Source organism: Electrona antarctica (genome assembly GCF_951216825.1).
Source record: "Electrona antarctica genome assembly, chromosome: 4".
NCBI classification, from domain to species: domain Eukaryota; kingdom Metazoa; phylum Chordata; class Actinopteri; order Myctophiformes; family Myctophidae; genus Electrona; species Electrona antarctica.
In genome coordinates this window covers 28,402,720-28,421,164 of record NC_136809.1, presented here as the reverse complement: position 1 = coordinate 28,421,164, position 18,445 = coordinate 28,402,720, and the positions used below count along the sequence as shown (strand labels likewise).

Sequence of the window (18,445 nt, the reverse complement as noted above, 5' to 3'; positions counted from 1 at the left end):
AGTACATTTCAAGCACAAACTCAATACAAAGACTGTTAACTGTGAGTGGACGACCCAATTAAGCATTACACTTGTTTACAAGAGGGTCCACCATGTTCAATTCATCAAAACATTTAGAGACGTACAAATAGACACTTCTATATAGTCAAAGAACAGAACAGGAATTCATCATAGAGGTAAAAAGGGAAAAGAGACATATACAGTGAGGGGAAAAAAACCCTAAGCCATTCCAGTCTGTCAAAGTGGGCAGGGGTGAGGTGGGTTCGGGGGGTGAGGCCAAATAGGAGCCTGACCAGTTTGTTTTGGGAAGTCTGGAGCCTAGTTTTAAGGGCCTTTGAGGTGCTGTGGTACCAGGAGGTGCATGCATAGTCAAAGAAGCCTTGTACGAGGGCTCCTGTTAAGGTATTCAAGGTGTTTTTGTTGACCAGTGAGGAGATCCTGTAAAGGAAGCTCTGGTCCATAGCCTTAAGCCTTGAGAAGCCGATAAGGCTATGGACCAGAGCTAGGCCATTCAGTGACTGCCGACAAGTGCTTCCAAACTCCAACACTTAAAATAAATGTAAAATACTTAAACTTGGAATTTTTTGCAGATTGAAAGAGGATAATTCAAGCTTGCCTTACAGCTGCAATGTTGGTGAGTTTAACATTGTTTAATAGAAGCAGATCTGACTTTTCTATTTGGATGAAAGGGCTGTCAACGGAGGCTGTTGCAACTCTAGATTCAACCCATTATAAAACAATCTAGTGTTGCAAATTGCGGCTAGGTTCACCCAGAACATCCACCCATTAACACCTTTTCCTGTAAGGGGTGAATGCTAATGCTCCAGTTTTTATTTTCTGCTCTTACAGAGTATTGTTCTAGTGAGCATGCAATGGAGCTAAAAGACATGAAGCACATGGTCCATCTGCTCCACGTGGCGCTCCACCTCCCCGACCACCACCTGCAGACAGAGAGGCAACTGCTGGAGAGACTTGATAGCCTCAATCAGGAACTCTCACCCCTGGAGAAGGTAGTGTGTATTGATTGATCGAATACTTTATTATAAACAGCGTGTGTGTGTGTGTGTGTGTGTGTGTGTGTGTGTGTGTGTGTGTGTGTGTGTGTGTGTGTGTGTGTGTGTGTGTGTGTGTGTGTGTGTGTGTGTGTGTGTGTGTGTGTGCATATCTCTACAAATCTCTCTACATTTAGATTTTCAGAAGATTATGTGGATTTCCTGTAATATGTTGGTGAATTATCTAAAGATAAATAAAACTAATCTATAATACCTCAAGCCTGGATGCTATACATTTCACTTATTCTTTCAAATGATCATACATACAACAATATTAATACATGAGGCCTGTGTTCCCTGTCCTTGTGTCATTTACCATCCAGATGAAGGCAAAGATCTCCCGTAAGGCTGAGTTCCAGGCATCCAGGGCTGTGTGGGGTGGCCTGGCCATGTTGTCAGTGCAGGGTGGGGCACTGGCCTGGCTCACCTGGTGGGTTTACTCCTGGGATGTCATGGAGCCTGTCACCTACTTCCTCACTTACAGCACCAGCATTGGAGTCTTTGCCTACTACGTCCTCACTAAGCAGGTCAGGAGATAGAAAGAACACCGTTCATGCATTAAATGTACAATTGCTCTTTTGTCATTCTCAGGGAAAACTCACCTTGTGGAGGTGGAGCTTCCCATCCCAGATTATGCTGTAATAGTAAAATGGCTGCCTCATGAATATGGTCACTTAGACGGCTCATGAAAAAGGGGATAGATTTCCTTTGTTAAAATCGATAACTATAGGGAGATCTGGTCCCACTTATTTACTATCTGGTCAGTGAGCCATCAGTGTGCCTCACACACATTGGCTTGCAGAGTAATCTAAACACCAACCAATATAAATGGTGGGACTTCACAAGCAGAATAAAATGGTTTATGAGTAATAACACTGTTAGCCTCAATTCTTCAGAGACTGTTAACAATCACAACTTTCCTGTCTGCAGGATTATGTTTACCCAGAGGCTAGGGACAGGCAGTTCCTGCATTACTTCTACAAGGGATCCAAGAGGCAGAATTTCAACGTGGAGAAGTACAATGAGCTGAAGGAAGATCTATACCTGGTTTGTTAGCTCCTGATTTGTCTTTAACCTGTCCACTTATTTCAGTTCATTCACACAAATACCTGTGTGAGAAAATATGAAAATATGAACTTAACTCTACAAAGCTGTTTTAAACAGTTTGAAGAAAAATGGATAGCAACTCCATTTCAGGGATTTCTTGCCCCTTGCGGTAGACTGCAGTATGGAAGATGAGAGGTAGACGGTATACATGAGGAACTTATGAAACCAAAGAGATGATATAGTGCAAGGGAGATGAAGGACTGTCAAATATCAGGTATTGAAGTGAAGGATAGTTGGAAAGTAACAGTAAAAGTAGTAGTAGAAAGGGAGTGGTAGTGGTATTAGGTACCGTCGCCCATAATCCATCTCGCCCTTGCTTTTCCCGCCACCCTCACATTGAACGCTCAGTGCGGCGGTTCTTATTTTGTTTTTTTACTGAGAATAAGGTTAGAAATACATTTAGGGTTAGGCATAGTTTTACTGGGGTTAAGTTTAGGATTAGGGTTAGGTTTAGGCATAGTTTTACTGGGGTTAAGTTTAGGAATAGGGTTAGGTTTAGGCATAGTTTTACTGAGGTTATGCCCGGGGCGAGTTGGTAAATGGGCGACTCGTTTGGTATTCGTGGTAGTACCAATTAAATCATGATGTCGTAAACCCAATATATTGCCAAATAACCATGATTGTCATGTTATCTATATAACATTGCAGCAGTAATATCAGTTTTTCTCATTATGTCAGGTGGAGGAGGATCTGAGACGTCTCAGGAATCCAACTGAACTACAGATGCCCGTAGAGCAGATTCAACCCAAGCCATGAATATATAGTATATATAGCCAACAAGCCATGAAGACACACATGCACGATTGCACGCACGCACGCACACACACACACGACGCGAGCATACATAAACATGTACATGCTTTTATGTACCATGCACATTAAATTAACTCATTCATCCTTGACACAGTAGTACATCAACAGATGGTTCAACTATCTCAGCTCTACACTGTCTTCAGTGTTTGACTGAAATGCACAGAATGTTGGCAATATATAAAGTTAAAGAGAATGAAGACCTCAGTCCCCCAAAATACACATTCATGAATTGAAAAAAACATCCAAGCATACACATAGACATTCATAAAAAGACCATAACAAAAAACAGTCTCATTGCATTTCTTCCACTTTATTTTGATACTGGTGCCTTTTTATGACCATTATTATCATCCAGTGTTATGTTTACAATCTTGATAATGAAGTCAACCATGTTCTTTTAAAGACTATTGAATAATATATAAAACATAAATATTACAAATTTCTTGAGCTTGTTCATGTGTCTTGTTTCCATCTGATATTATTATACGTAGTTCACTCAGATAACTCAGATAATTTTTATAGATAGGAAAACATGTTTTATTTATATGTATGTATTTATATGTAAATAAAGGTGTGAATCCTCACAAACCCAATATAATAAGTATTATAGAAATATATGAGCTGGCAGACACTGATCATTCCTTTTCCAGATGCTCCGGATACCATGTGACGTATGTGACTCAACAAATCTGATTCAGGCTAGATTTGGCTGGCTGCCAGTCTGAACACACAGATCTGTGACAGATCGGATCTGGTCACTTGCAAATGCAGTGTGAAATTCTGTGAATGGTCGGGCCAAAAGATCAGATTTGAGAAATAAATTTGATTAGAATCAGATTTGACTGGATAGTGCAAATGGGGCCTAAACGAGCTACAGGCCTGCCAGCTCAGCGTTGTCATGGAGATGAAGGTGCCACCAATCCTTCAGGGTGATCAGTTCCTCATGGCACGCCCCTGTGACCAAAGCAAGCACTAGTGTTGACTGAACTCCACCTTAACTAAACAAATAATAAATAGGGCCATGGGCCATATAACTTTGGGGTGGGCCCATCTAGAGTTTGAATGGACAGGTATCAGTCCAGACGGGTGGGGAGAGATCAACATATAGAATGTCAGAACAGGTCAGCTCCATATATGGAGATCTAAGGTTTTGAGGTCAGAGGTAGAGTTTCTGGCTGGTATGAAGATCTAGGTGATGATCCAGTCTTGTCCATGTATGTATGGATATCCAGGGTTTGATGAGGTCAGTGTCATGATCTTCATATATGGAGACGGCGATATATGGAGTGTCACGAGGCGTGACGGACTGACGGCCATATATGGTGGCGTGACGGACGGACGGACTGACAGGTTTTGCAGGTTTTCATAGTAATCTGCGACATAGTCGCAATGATCAATGGATAATCACCTGCTAAACTGAACTGCCTGCAAAAAACCCCATACAATTCTAATTATATCCTATGTATAGCTATGTAAGTATAGCTGTAAATGTTTGTAGGACAGCTCTGGTGATGTAAGTCAGAAGCGGAATGCTGTATACTGCAATGTACCTCCCCTGTGCACACAGTACAGTATATGTAAGTACCTTACATACACATACATGTAAGTAGATATTTATACACATACTTAAGTGCATTGTGGATATTTTGAAATAGAAACCATGCACATAGCAACTTTAATGATTATGTACTTTAATACTTCTCTTGCTATTGCTGATATTCTTTATTTCTTTATTACTGCTAAATTGTTGAGGAATTCCATCGAGGTCCAAGCATCATTATTTTACTCATCGAGTAGTGTGTAGGAGTACCGACTACTGTAGGGTTAATACTAGGCTCCAGCACATGAAGAGATATTGTTCAATAGTCACTTTATAATAGGCAATTTATATTTTCTTTGTCACAGGGCCCACCATTTGCTCCAAAAAGGGCTGTGTGACCTTCCTTACTGCCATGATTTCCTTTAACCATCCTCCTTCTGAGAGCAACACACTCCTTGTTAGTGAGAACTGTAGGCTAACTATTTATCTCTCTCGCATGCGTACGTACACGTACACACACACACACACACAGCAAAAAACAGTCCCATATAATTTCTTTATTTTCATACTGGTGCCTGTGACTAATCCATGTCACCCAGTATTTTGTTTACAATCTTTTTGGTCTTTTGTATACAATTTTTAAATACAATATATAAAAACATCTTTCTTCCACTTACCCCCCCATCCCCACACCAATCTACAGACCCCCACCCCTCCTTAACTATGACAAGTGAAAACATCCTGTTAGACATTGGAACATTTTAGGGTACAATTCTTATAGAATAGCAGTAGTCTGTATCATAAAAAGTAACGTGAATTTGTATCCAGGCTATAAATCATTAAATAGCTGCAGTTTTGGAAATTGCATGATGCTTTATTGTAATCAGGAAATGATTAAAATCCTTAATGTAAGATAATGGGGGTTTTCCAAAAAGTAGTACCGGTATTCAGAAAAATCATTGCTAAAAATTAAATGAACAGTTTACACACACAAATTATTTTCACCCACAGTTGACATGTAGGTCCCTTATCTTACATCACTGCACCTCAACAACAGACATACTGGTTTACAACTCACAATTCATGGAATAAACATACAGCATCGTCTTCAGAGTTTATGGTGTCGTTGCTAAGGTCTGAAAATCACTTGACACTTGATGACTGGTAAATATGGAAAGGAATCCTGAGTTGCTTCAGACATAGGATGGAAAACTGTATGTGTCATACAAGATTAAAATTGTGTACATGTTCATACTATAAAACGTAGTAGCTACGCTTTAGAAAAAAGTAGAAACAGTAGAGTACAAACTAACAATAAGATCATCACATGTTTAATTTGATATTTGCCATATCAAATGAAGCAATCGCTAGGATAGAGGTACATACATAAACTGTATAGTATATTGTATGTTCATACAGTATTGACTGATATTCCTGAGTCATTCATAGGTCCAGAGAAACAGCTGGTAGTGTATCTAGGCTGTCATTTCAATCCCTGAGGTATTTTCCCATGATTGTTTAGTTGGGTGCAAATACGCATAGTTTAATGTTTAATCACAAACAGCTACATTTCAACAAATTAAAACAAACATGAATTCCCTTTTTGATGGAAAAAAGAAAGAAAAAAGAATCAGGGCCAATTTCTCAGACAAAACTTGTTGATGTGGGTGATCCTCTTTTTATATCGATTTGGCCTACAAATCTTCAAGACTAGACACTTGAAATGAAGGCAACCTTTCTCTAGTACCAGATCCATTCCTGCACATTTGCAGTCGGACCAGTTTGCTTCAGAGTCTCTATGAATGAGGCCAATATTAACAAACTGCACGTTTGAAAAGACCTATCACTGTGCATGCATAGTGCATTGTGTCCTGCTGTATTTGTCCACGCAGACATAACTGGAAATGGCAATTAAAAATGGCATGACATCCAGTTAAATTACCAAATGATTTGAAGCATACATGGATGATGTGTGTGTGACCCTGAATAATAAGTGACACAGAGTTGATTACAAAACTAAAAAGGGATCAAACCATCACCTTTTTTGGTCGGAGGTAGAGTTTTTTGGTGAGCATGGAGTTAAAGCAGGGAACTTGTTTCTTTCCAATTGCGTTCCGGTCATTACAATTCATAACACTCCTCATAGAAACTTTCCTGTTGACCAGAGTAAGAATCTCTGTGAACTCAAGGGAATCTCCAAACTTCTGCAAGGCTTCAGACAGATCCTGGACGTACCAAGAGCCATTGATGGTCTCCCGGTGGGAATAGTATCCTGAACAAACGGACAATATGGATTACTCAACAAAATGTACAAAGACTAAAGCCTGTGGATTCAGGAATGCCTCACTGCCTAGCAAAGTGGTTCTAAAACTGTTAACAATATTTATCTGTGGAACCAAGTCAAACAAAATGTAATGCCTCAACCAAGTGCCTGCCAGGGTTGGGGGGGGTCCTAGCACACACTTTTCTGGTGGGACAATACTCTTCGAATGTGTGTGTGTCTCACCTTCAGCCACAGAGTAACACATGATGAAGTCTGCCCCAGCAGGAAGTGTGTAGAAGACCCCAGCATCCACCACTACCTGGTTGGCACTGTCTACTACATCCATCGGGGTCACTGGGTCATCATGCTTGTCTCCACGGCACGCCTGGCAATGGACATGACAACCAACCAGACAAAGTCATGTCAAGCTTCATCAGTTGAGCCGCTAAGTGACTGTAATGATTAATGAAGCTACAGTATGTATGTATGCATGTACTGTAAGTCACTCTGCCTGCAATGACTCAATACACAAATTCTGACTATACCTGTAAGATAAAGATCTTTGGCTTCCCTACGAGGCTTCTGCACTTGTCTCCTTTGAAGAGAGCATAGACATCCCGGATGTAGACCTTGTCGTCATGCGCATACACGTGGTCTTCCTCACCGTGGCTCAGGAAGACACACACAAAGCAGTCTGCATCGGTATGGTTGTCCTCCGCAGCTGGCAAAACATCAAACAGTTTTGTTAAATTCTACACTTGCAACCTACTCTAGAAAACAGACTATAGCGTACCAAAGACCTGACATCACTCGCTCATCCCCCTGGTGTGTGTAAGTATTTTCTCTATGGAGAACAACATTGGGTCATCTTAAAATCGTCTCACATAAGCATTGTGGTCCAAAAATAAACAAACTGTCTCTGCATATTGTTAGAGAGGTGGTGCTAATGCTCTGTATCGTTTACGATAATCAGTCCGTTTCTGGCCAAAAAATTACTAATTCGGCTTCAGTAACATTAGCATTTTTCTGCCGTAAGTTGATTCTTCATAATGCAGAGTCAACCGCCATGATCATTTGTTTCCGCCATGATCATTTGTTTATTTTTGGAACAGTTCTTATTTGACGCAATATAAAAGGTCTATGGGAATTCAGAATGTGGAAAAAATGCAAACCGGGTAGGATGTGATATTACTTCAAACTTCTGCGCTTTATATCCAGTAGAGGGCAATATTGGTCATAATGACATATCCCAGACCCCTCTCTCGCTTTGAATAGACAGTAGACACTCTTTCACTTTGATTAGGCATGCATCAGTATTTTGCTTTGAGATGGTATGCCTCACTTTCTCTTTGAGCAGGCACCCCTCTATACATTCTCATCGGGTCTGCACAGATAACAGATGATTTATAGAGAATTTCACCTAAAGGTGACCAGATTGCATGCATGCAACACAGTAAAAAGTGCAAGGGTCTGCCTCCAGTTCAAACAAAGCAGAGTATAATGCCATTGTGTGTTTGTGTCCATGTACCTTCAGTGATCTTGGTCATGATGTCTGCCTTTTTCAGGTCATCATAGGCCTGCACATCAAAACCCAATGCCTTAAATCTACAGCAGAAGAAAACATGATCAAACATGAGGAATATTCCAAGACAAGTATCAACTAAGCAGAAGCTAAGGAGAGACTTTACCCTGTATAGCTATACAAGTAACATGGCATAATGCTTCTATTTCTATGAAGACGGCAGCAAATGAGGCACCCCGATAGTCAGGGTGTATATCACATGGGCTTTAATGCCTGACAGTGAGTCTCTGGTTCGATTCCTAGATGCATTTCCTCTACGCTGACCTATCTAAAATAAAGCATACAAATTATATGAAATGAATAATCTTAACACAACAACATGACAGCAGCAAATATGTCTGCATTTTAATTACTATATAAAGGGGCAGGAATATTTATTAGACAATGTCAATGTGAAATGTAAGCCCTCACCATGACTGTGATCATTTTCTGATCTGAAATATAAAAAAGTTAGCCGTTTGATTTAGTAGGGTAGAGCACCTCTTCTCTAGGTTATATCTGTCCGCGTTGGTTCCACTGCGATTGTTCAACATCAGCTGCCAATAGAAGCTTTCCTGGTTAAAGATGAGTGCTAGACCTCGTCTCTTGTGGTCCATCTTGTACTCCTCTGCAGGATCCATGGAGAAAGTGCTTCTTCATAGAGAAGACATGAGAAGATACAAACAAGATTAGTGATGAAGGTAGGCAGTAGAATTTAAGACAACCACACTGCTTCATTTAAATGTCATCAGACTTGAATGGACTGGATATGACTCTTGACTTTCTGTACGTAAATGCTTACCTTCTGAAGAAAGCATCTGGCTCATCTAGGTCTATAAAATAAAGCAAATGAATGAATAAGCATTAAGCAATGTGCAATTCATTAAACCATACTAAAAACTGATCTCTTAAGCCGATCTCTTGTCTTGTGTCTTGCATAGTCTGATAACAACTTTAAAAATGTATTTAGTTGTACCAGAGTGACACAAATTGCCTCATATGGAGACAACTCTATTTTACCTCAAACCGTTGAACACTTGTCATTCTCTCTTCCTTTTTATATTTATACTTTTATTTGTTTTACTTTTTCACCCTGCAGAATTTGTACATCTCAAATTATGTGCGGCTGTGGCTCAGGAGGTAGAGCAGGTCGTCCAATGATCCCTGGGTCGGCGGTTCGAATCCCGGCTCCTCCTGTCCACATGTCGAAGTGTCCTTGGGCAAGACACTGAACCCCACATTGCCTCCAATGAGTTGGTCGGTGTGAGCTTGCCACCATTGGTGTGTGAATGTGGGAAGTGAGGACGCTGGCGTCGACTGTTCGCCACTTCACCTCCCAATGTATGAATGAACGAACCATTGTAAAGCGCTTTGAGCACTTGGAAAAGCGCTATAAAAATGCAATAAAAATGCAATTCATTATTTATTAGCTCAGGCCTTCCTTGAGCTAGCACTGTACTGGGATCAGTCATTGCTCAACAAAATCAAATCATACAGTTCGCAGGAGCCTTCAGTGGCCATCACAGTAAATGATTAATACAATGTGACACCATGCCTGCCTGCCACACCCTGTAGTCCTATACATTGCTAAACCTGTTGTGTTAAGGCCAAGTACAGAAGGATCTAAGCAAGGTTTTCTATTTGTAAAAAAAGAAAGAAGAGCTGGGATAGCATGACACGACGTCATTAGGGACAGAACAATAGCCTGCCATGACAACTGTGTTCCTTATTGATGCCATGTAGCCTATCACCTGGGTGTTGTGTGTAGGTCCACCTACTACCCATACTGATGGGCAGTAAAATAGTGTCACAAATTCACATGAGTATCACACCACACCACAAGTCTTTCGGTTTTGCTATAGTGATGATTTACTGGGGAGTGGGGAAAGTTGGGAAACACATAACACACTCAATAGCTTTGCCCTTAACAAACTTCCAAACACGTATGATATAGCCTGACACAAGTGATCTGAAGCACTTACCTGGCAATGCTGGCATGTACGTTTTGTTGTCTGTAGCAACACTCTCTGTCAAAGTGGAAAACAGAGCAATTAGAGCAATGACCCTAACAAAGGTGAATCAAATGTGTTTAAGGTACTATATAAAGACAGTTGTGCGCAAAACTGTCAACGGGGAATCTAATGTTCCTTTCGATGTGCTTGGGGAGACTCCGAGTCTCCGACGGACAACATTAGATTAGTATGGCATGAAGAAAAGACGTAATACAAATACAACGTACCTTCACCGGATTTATTTCCAGGACTAGACATGATGGTACAATATGTTACCTCCCGTTAGAACTACTACTAAACAATGGATTTGCTTTGTCAAACAAGCCCCAGTGACCATGCACGCATTGTCCCACCTCCATACTGTCATTGGTTGAGCATTTCAAGGGCAGAGCGCAATTGGTACTCATTCCAGTCAATCACGCCTTCTACGAAGTACTTCCGTATTTGCCACATTGTAGAAACAACCAATGGCAAGAAAGAACTCACTTTTAGGTAGAAAGGTAGAAAAATATAGCTCAAAGCAAAGGTGCACTTATGATAATGGCAGGGTTGCACGGGTTCCAAATCAAATGAGTACTATAGTTTAATGTAACTATAATTCAATTCACACACTATATGGGAAAAAAGACCAATGTTTCACTTTCAATATCACCACCCATATTAATTTATGACTCTAGGACAGAAGTCACCTTGGACATCCTGCATGACATAAAATATTATTGAAAGGAGGCTATTCAGGAACAAAACAATTTGAATACATGTATGAATTATATGACACACACACACACACACACACACACACACACACACACACACACACACACACACACACACACACACACACACACACACACACACACACACACACACACACATTAAATAGTATCTCCAGTCCAAATACCCAACTCTACCACCTAAAGCTGACATTGTTTTTTTCTTCATTTCAATAACTATAATGAACAAAGTGATCAGTTAAGAAATGGAAGAAAGCCATATTGATATAATACAATAATTAGAGCACAACTCTCCATTCAAGTTAGCAGCCAAACCTCCCTGAGAGAACATCAACTGAGTTTGACAGAAGTTTAGTTTGTGTGTGCGTGTGTGATTTATTATTATTATGTTATTCTTTGCCCGTATACTGTGCCATACAAATTACTCAATTCCACTACTTGAGTCAAAGTATAGATACATACTCCTCCTGGTCAAATATTACTCCACTACAAGTGCAAGTTGCTCAGTCAAAATTTTACTTGTGTTAAAGTACTGGAGAACTTGCTTTTATGTATTCAAAAGAACATGCTTGTAAAAATATTTAACTAATCAAAGGTTTTTTCTTTTTAATGTCCTCAAAATTAAAAGGTTTTCCAGACATTTTTCAAAACAAATATCAATAATAGTACAATACCTGTGTTTTAAAGTCACAAGTATCCAAACATACAAACACTCAAGGTTAATTTAGTATGGCATGAAGAAAAAGCGTAATACAAATACAACTACAATGTGTTGTGTAAAACGTACCTTCACCGGATTTATTTCCAGGACTAGACATGATGGTACAATATGTTACCTCCAGTTAGAACTACTACTAAACAATGGATTTGCTTTGTCAAACAAGCCCCAGTGACCATGCACGCATTGTCCCACCTCCATACTGTCATTGGTTGAGCCAACGGCGTCAACTTTGGGAGTGCCTGAGGGCTTGGGCACCCACTGAAAAAAGAATAAGGCAAATAGCACCCACTGAGATTAAGGCTGAAGATCCCCTCCCCCTGGTCATTTTGTCACGTAGGCACACACCTTTACGGTGTTCACAGAACAGGTATTCAAATGCTAATACGGTGGCTTTGTTCCAGTGACCGCACGGTTCATTCACACTCCGTCTCCTGCAGCAACACAACACTAACAGCGGAGAGGCTGCTGTCTGTGTACCGTCGGCCCGTCTGTAAAGAGCCATGAGTCGGGAGGGGAGGGGAGGGCAGCAACACCACCGGCCAATCTCCACACTGACTTGAGACTTGACAAACAGAGCCATCTCAGCAAAAATATCCCAAAACAATGTCCGGGGAACAGAACTGTTCCCTTTCCTCAGACTACTTTTACTTTAATTAAAAGGTAAGATGCAGTGGCTGTAATTTGGTCAAGGATCTTGCTTTCGTGAGCAATGGTGTACGAGATTGGTAATACATTGGTCAAATCATGAGATTGTTAGACCATCTGGGGGAAATAAATAAATAAATCTGCGTCGTCCCACCTAGCTAAAGGTAAAATCCACCCGCCGCTTATGGCTGAAACAATTTAATTATTTACTGTTGATCATGCTGAAATGTTGAAACAAGATGCTGAAACAATTTAATGTGTTCGTTAATTGTTGTGAACTGAAAGCGCGCACCACTGTATTTATTAGCAAACTGTAAATAAAGTACCAAAAAAAAGGTTTTTCCCCCGCTGCGGCCGGCGCGGGGGGGGGGGGGGGTGTGGCAGGGAGGCGGGGTGGCTGGGGGGCGGGGCGGGGGGCACCCACTGCCGTTATAGGAACCTGCCGCCCCTGCTCAACCGTTGAGCATTTCAAGGGCAGAGCGCAATTGGTACTCATTCCAGTCAATCACGCCTTCTACGAAGTACTTCCGTATTTGCCACATTGTAGAAACAACCAATGGCAAGAAATAACTCACTTTTAGGTAGAAAGGTAGAAAAATATAGCTCAAAGCAAAGGTGCACTTATGATAATGGCAGGTTTGCACGGGTTCCAAATCAAATGAGTACTATAGTTTAATGTAACTATAATTCAATTCACACACTATATGGGAAAAAAAGACTATTCCAATGTTTCACTTTCAATATCACCACCCATATTCATTTATGACTCTAGGACAAAAGTCATCTTGGACATCCTGCATGACATAACATATTATTGAAAGGAGGCTATTCAGGAACAAAACAATTTGAATACATGTATTAATTATATATCACACACGCACACGCACACGCACACACACACACACACACACACACACACACACACACACACACACACACACACACACACACACACACACACACACACACACACACTACCATTAAATAGTGTCTCCAGTCCAAATACCCAACTCTACCACCTAAAGCTGACATTGTTTTTTTCTTCATATCAATAACTATAATGAACAAAGTGATCAGTTAAGAAATGGCAGAAAGCCACAATTAGAGCACAACTCTCCATTCAAGTTGGCAGCCAAACCTCCCTGAGAGAACATCAACTGAGTTTGACAGAAGTTTAGTTTGTGCGTGCGTGATTTATTATTATTATTATGTTATTCTTTGCCCGTATACTGTGCCATACAAATTACTCAATTCCACTACTGACCTGTGTTTTAAAGTCACAAGTATCCAAACATATAAACACTCAAGGTATATTCAGTGATTGCACTTAATTGAAATATTTTTATTATTATTTTATAATCCTTCCTGCTATAGGCTTATATGACCATATAAGGAGTTCCTACCTGTCCCCAGTTAACCCCTGGGGTAAAAAAAACGTAGGTTCCGTTTTTGGCTAGAGGGCCCGGCCTTCATCCAATCAGAATGAGAGGGGCCTTCCTCCAATCATGATCGAGTGGGGGCGGGCCTTGGTGCACATGCTGTTGGCCTGTTGCACGTCCCCCCCCACTGTAGAGCGTGTGCATGTGCACAGGGCCGCGGGAAGATGTTTACACTAGCAGGTGCTGAACGTTTAGTACGGGGTGCGTGCACGCGCCTCGTGCACGCGCATTTTCGCGCAATTTCACGTAGAAAAGTGGCTTTTACTTTCCCTCCTCACACGCATGAGAAAACTGACACAGGCAATTAACCAGGATAAGGTGCTGATACTGTGATACAGCATATTTATTAAGCCTAGTAACAGAAATCTGTTTTAATTAAAATTATTATTATTTTCCCCCTCCCGTCTGAGGGGGGGCTGTGCCTGGGGGGAGGGGGTGCTCCAGCCCCCCCAGCACCCCTACTTCCCTCAGCCATGCATGTGCACATCTTGTTACCGGGGCGGACCGGGGGGTTTTTCAAATCACTGAATGCCCCTTTAAGTACAGATATTAAAACAAATAAACTGTGCTTGAGTAAAGTACGCACGTAAATGTACTTTGTTACTGTCCAGTGTCCACCACCGCATGTCACACATTTCTTGTCTGTAGAGTTCATCATAAATCTATCTTCTCTTCGTACAGACACATACAGGACTCTCGTTGGCTGTCCAGGTAGGGCTTGCACCCTAGGTGCATTACGGCATCAAACAGCAAGGTCACCGTTGATTCACATGCTACAGAGACAGATGGAGAACACAACCAGGATAAATGGTAAATGGTGCATTTATATAGCGCCTTTATCCAAGGCGCTTTACATAGATTGTGCATTACATTCACCCATTCACACAGGATAAATGTTATTAATGCTAATAAATAACTACAATAAACTGAGATAACATCCCCTGTTTGTTGTGATACTGTAGGTGTAGGATTTGATGTAACAATTAATAAGGGGTTACGGTCTTGCAAAAGTACAGTACACTTCAGTTGGCCTTCTCTTTCCACACACTGGCAGTCACTGGACTACACTGTTATTACACTTTCTCTTTTTGCCTTGATTTTCTTTACATGTTTTGTTGTTTAACTCTATTTACTGCTGCCCTAAATAAATCTTAATTGTACTAACATGGTCAATAGGAATGTAATAAAGACCCGTGGTCATGTTATAAAACATGCACAGGTTGCAAGTTGCATATAATGATGCCATGAGAATACTCCTTAAACAACCCAGAGGGGGCAGTGCTAGCCAGATGTTTGTCACTGCTGGAGTGAGGACTTTTAAAGCACTTCTAAGAAATCTAATGTTTAAGTTTATGAAAAGGCTGGATGTGTCAACAAACAGTATCATTGTAGCGCTTTCAAGCCCCTCAGTGAGCTGTTCACGTTATACATCAAGATTAAGGGTACACTGGCTAAAATGCCTGTATGTTCTGCCTGTGGGTTAAGATATGTAAGTTATGCATTTGTTTTACATTCTTTTATGATTTTTATTGACTGTTGTATCTCTTGTATGTTAACCCTGTGTATGTATCCCTATGGACCTGAGTCTGCTAATAAAGTTGAATTGAAAGAAACTTTGACAGGGCGTGGCAGCTGATTGAAACACTACTGTTTCTGGGAACAGCCAATGTGAACTCTTCACCTTTTGTCTCTATAGGCAAGTAGGCAGAATCAGAATGCCAATCTCAACACAATAATGTACTGTACCACGGTAAGAAAATCTCTTAAAGAAATGTGTGTACTGTAATAGTGTCTTGTCTAGTTTTCCAGGTCTGTGTAGTGTACTGTATTGTGTAATCATGGCACAAACAATAAAAAAACATGGCTCTCTCATTTGTGTAGTGTGTACTATATCTTCAACTGCTTACCTTGGACACTATGGGCCAATCCCAGAGTCTTTTGGAGATTTCTACAGATGGTCTCCAAGCAGCCCTGGAACTCCTCGTCACAGTCGCTTTTCTGATGCCCACAAGTGTCATAACAACGGTCGTGCTGGTTACAACATTTGGTCATGGATGGGATGCCTATGTCAAACTGTAGAGAGACAGACATATCACTGTGTGTTGTGTAAAAGTATTTTATTGTCTTTTGTCCTGTAGATAGAATATCTGGTTTATTTATCAAAACTTCTTCTGATCATCACAAACATCATCAACAATTGACCAGGTAAACACAAAATGTTTGGGGCACACAATTGGCAGGTGTGTAGCGATACTGTAGGTGCAGGGTAATTCATCACACAACCTTTGTGTTTCCCTGGTCAATTGGTGATGACACGTTTGTGATAATCAGAGAAAGTTTTGATAAATTAAGTCCAGCCGTCATTCAGCTGTCAGCCCCTCAGCCCGGAGTGAATGTCGTCTGTGTGAACCTCGTGGAAAAGTGGAGATATTTGACTAAACACACTTTTTCTGCCAGAACTTTAACATGGATATGAAACTAGAGGACAATATCTGACTCCAAGTCTTAGGAATTATTTATTGGGTGAGTGGACATGCAGCGTGGAGCAGATTAATGCCGCCGCTAGCCTGGCCCAGTCAGTGTGCTGCCCCCGTCCTACCCTCCTCTCCCTGGTAGAAAACAGCGGAGAAAACTGATGTCACCATGTTTCCAGCGATGCCCCTCTGCACTGTATAGTTCACTCCCACTCCTAGACCAGGAAATGTGTCGCGTTCCCCCAGGCTTTCATTTTTTGAGCCGTAGTGAACGGAAATAAAAGCCTGGGTACCGAGGCTATGCTGCCGCTAACCGTGCACCTATAGAAGTGATCTATGGCTGTGATTGGTGGAATATATGAAATATATTCTGTAACATCACAGACATTCAGGGGCTAGAGCCGCTAGAATATCAGGTGTCACATCAGTTGTACCTATACCAGCCCCAGCACAAATATAAGTGCTTTTTGGATTTAGTGTCATGTTATTGAACAATAATGGCTTGGAATGAATTATATAAAATATATAGTATGTATAGTTTACATAGATAATACTCTACTGTTACGTTCTTAGTTTACGCATGATTCATGATAACTACTTTTTATATATGTGATGTATGCCATGCTTTTGTTATTGCTTAATGTAACTCGCTCTGGATTAAGAGCGTCTGCTAAATGCCTAAATTGTTATAAAATGAAAATAAAATAATAACCTTAACCCCAAAGAGCGGGGATCCACATCCATTTGGTGATGGAGGCTTGTAGCCAGGACGTGGCACTGGAATATAACCTGTGAGCACAGAGCAAAGATAAAGACATGTGTTATGTGCTCCTCACTTATCTTTCTCTGATATGAATATGATAACCAACAGTTAGTATGAGAAAATGCTGGATATTTGAATAAATTGATTACTCAGCCAGTCACTGAAAAGGAATAGGCTTCATTTTAGGCTAAATCAAATCAGGTATTATAACTACCTATTCCTAGTCATTATTTTTAGGGAACAAATGAAACGTCTCACTGTATTAGTTTTATTGGACTGGAAACATACATTTCCCATATTTAAACTAAATAATGCGAGAAAGAGAGAACACACGCATGCACTTACCATCACCACAAGTGAATTGACATAACCCATCGCTTCCACCAAACAAGTCAAGTGCAACATTAAGATATTTGTCAATATCGTGTATTCCGTTACGAATGGTTTTCAAAGTCTTTCGCCAGTCTGGAGTTTCTGGCTCTTGTTTGCACGAACAACCATAGAAGTACAACAAGAATAGCAGAGCAGAGAGGCTGCTGTGCTGATGCATAGTCCACTTGACGAAAAGCTCTTGACCGCAGCCTCGATCGTCACATGCGAGCAAAGTTCAAAAGCTGAAATTAATGTATTCCTTCAAACGCCGACTTGTCATTTCAGTCGTCGCCTCGCCCGGTCATTTCACTGCTTATTCAAATGTGTATTTCCTTCAGAGAATGAACACTGTGTCTGTCTGACTCTGAGCTGTCAACAGCTTAACGTTGGACTTGTTTTCCTGTTTTAGTGCTAGTGTCGTCACGTTATTTGTAGTGGCTTTGCAGGTTGAGCGGATATGGAAATTGCATACAAAGTAATGGATACGGAAATCGGTCTCTACACCGGATCACACCCATGGATCACACAGGAACCTGCTTCGCATGTGGAAACTGGAAGGCATGTTGACTGTGGTGACGCGACCTTTTGGGACGTGGTACGGTGGTTTCATTACTGTAATATACGTTTGATCCCCCCCTCCCTATTACATTTAGTAATTATTTTATAATAGTCTTGGATATCGTGTATCTATTTGTACGTCGACGTCTCTATGTTTTGATGAATTGAACAAGGTGGACCCTCTTAAACAAGTGTAATGCTTAATTGGGTCGTCCACTCAGTTAAGTCTTTGTATTGAGTTTGTGCTTGAAATGTACTGTAATTCTGCAAACTGTTAATAAATATTTCAATCAATCAATCAAGTATTAAGTACTATTATAACCTGATTGAAGAAGCTTGCTTCACACTTGTGAACTCAATACCGCCCCCATATGGAGGAGTCAGGTTAACT

At 40.8% G+C, this 18,445-nt stretch overlaps 3 protein-coding genes across 5 annotated transcripts in view; 1 reads left to right on the top strand and 2 right to left on the bottom strand.

The window, feature by feature from the left end:
* The window catches only part of LOC306921409 (calcium uniporter regulatory subunit MCUb, mitochondrial-like), a 31,506-nt gene extending 28,091 nt beyond the window's left edge, over positions 1-3,415 (top strand). The window contains exons 5-8 of the mRNA XM_079498531.1: positions 850-1,010; positions 1,376-1,579; positions 1,983-2,099; positions 2,838-3,415. Coding sequence (XP_079354657.1) covers positions 850-1,010; positions 1,376-1,579; positions 1,983-2,099; positions 2,838-2,915 — 560 coding nt within the window. The 3' untranslated portion in view covers positions 2,916-3,415. The remainder of the gene's footprint in view (positions 1-849; positions 1,011-1,375; positions 1,580-1,982; positions 2,100-2,837) is intronic.
* A 1,931-nt stretch (positions 3,416-5,346) lies between these two features.
* LOC306921476 (caspase-6-like) lies at positions 5,347-11,954 on the bottom strand. Of its 3 annotated transcripts, none has more exons than XM_079498616.1 (8): positions 11,870-11,954; positions 10,319-10,363; positions 9,139-9,169; positions 8,838-8,990; positions 8,304-8,380; positions 7,321-7,496; positions 7,019-7,160; positions 5,347-6,784 (listed from the first exon to the last, which is right to left on the bottom strand). In XM_079498616.1, exons 1-8 carry the CDS (start codon positions 11,898-11,900, stop codon positions 6,540-6,542), a joined length of 900 nt encoding a protein of 299 aa, XP_079354742.1. In that variant the 5' UTR covers positions 11,901-11,954; the 3' UTR covers positions 5,347-6,539. The 3 variants fall into 3 exon arrangements, with proteins under 3 accessions (XP_079354742.1, XP_079354743.1, XP_079354741.1); XM_079498617.1 differs by lacking the exon at positions 11,870-11,954 and adding an exon at positions 10,576-10,827 and having other exon boundaries at positions 8,838-8,987; XM_079498615.1 differs by lacking the exon at positions 11,870-11,954 and adding an exon at positions 10,576-10,821.
* Positions 11,955-14,181: 2,227 nt separating this feature from the next.
* Positions 14,182-17,891, bottom strand: pla2g12a (phospholipase A2, group XIIA). Its single transcript, XM_079498619.1, has 4 exons — positions 17,470-17,891; positions 17,074-17,150; positions 15,795-15,960; positions 14,182-14,660 (listed from the first exon to the last, which is right to left on the bottom strand). Exons 1-4 carry the CDS (start codon positions 17,672-17,674, stop codon positions 14,542-14,544), a joined length of 567 nt encoding a protein of 188 aa, XP_079354745.1. The 5' UTR covers positions 17,675-17,891; the 3' UTR covers positions 14,182-14,541.
* Positions 17,892-18,445: the final 554 nt, after the last annotated feature.

Coding starts and splice junctions, on each gene's coding strand:
- LOC306921476 (XM_079498616.1), bottom strand. CDS start 11,900: ATGTCTAGTCCTGGAAATAAATCCGGTGAAG. Junction 10,364..11,869: donor TGGAAATAAATCCGGTGAAG/GTACGTTTTACA, acceptor CCACTTTGACAG/AGAGTGTTGCTACAGACAAC. Junction 9,170..10,318: donor GTACATGCCAGCATTGCCAG/GTAAGTGCTTCA, acceptor TTTATTTTATAG/ACCTAGATGAGCCAGATGCT.
- pla2g12a (XM_079498619.1), bottom strand. CDS start 17,674: ATGCATCAGCACAGCAGCCTCTCTGCTCTGCTATTCTTGTTGTACTTC. Junction 17,151..17,469: donor TCAATTCACTTGTGGTGATG/GTAAGTGCATGC, acceptor CTGTGCTCACAG/GTTATATTCCAGTGCCACGT. Junction 14,661..15,794: donor ATTGGCCCATAGTGTCCAAG/GTAAGCAGTTGA, acceptor CTGTCTCTGTAG/CATGTGAATCAACGGTGACC.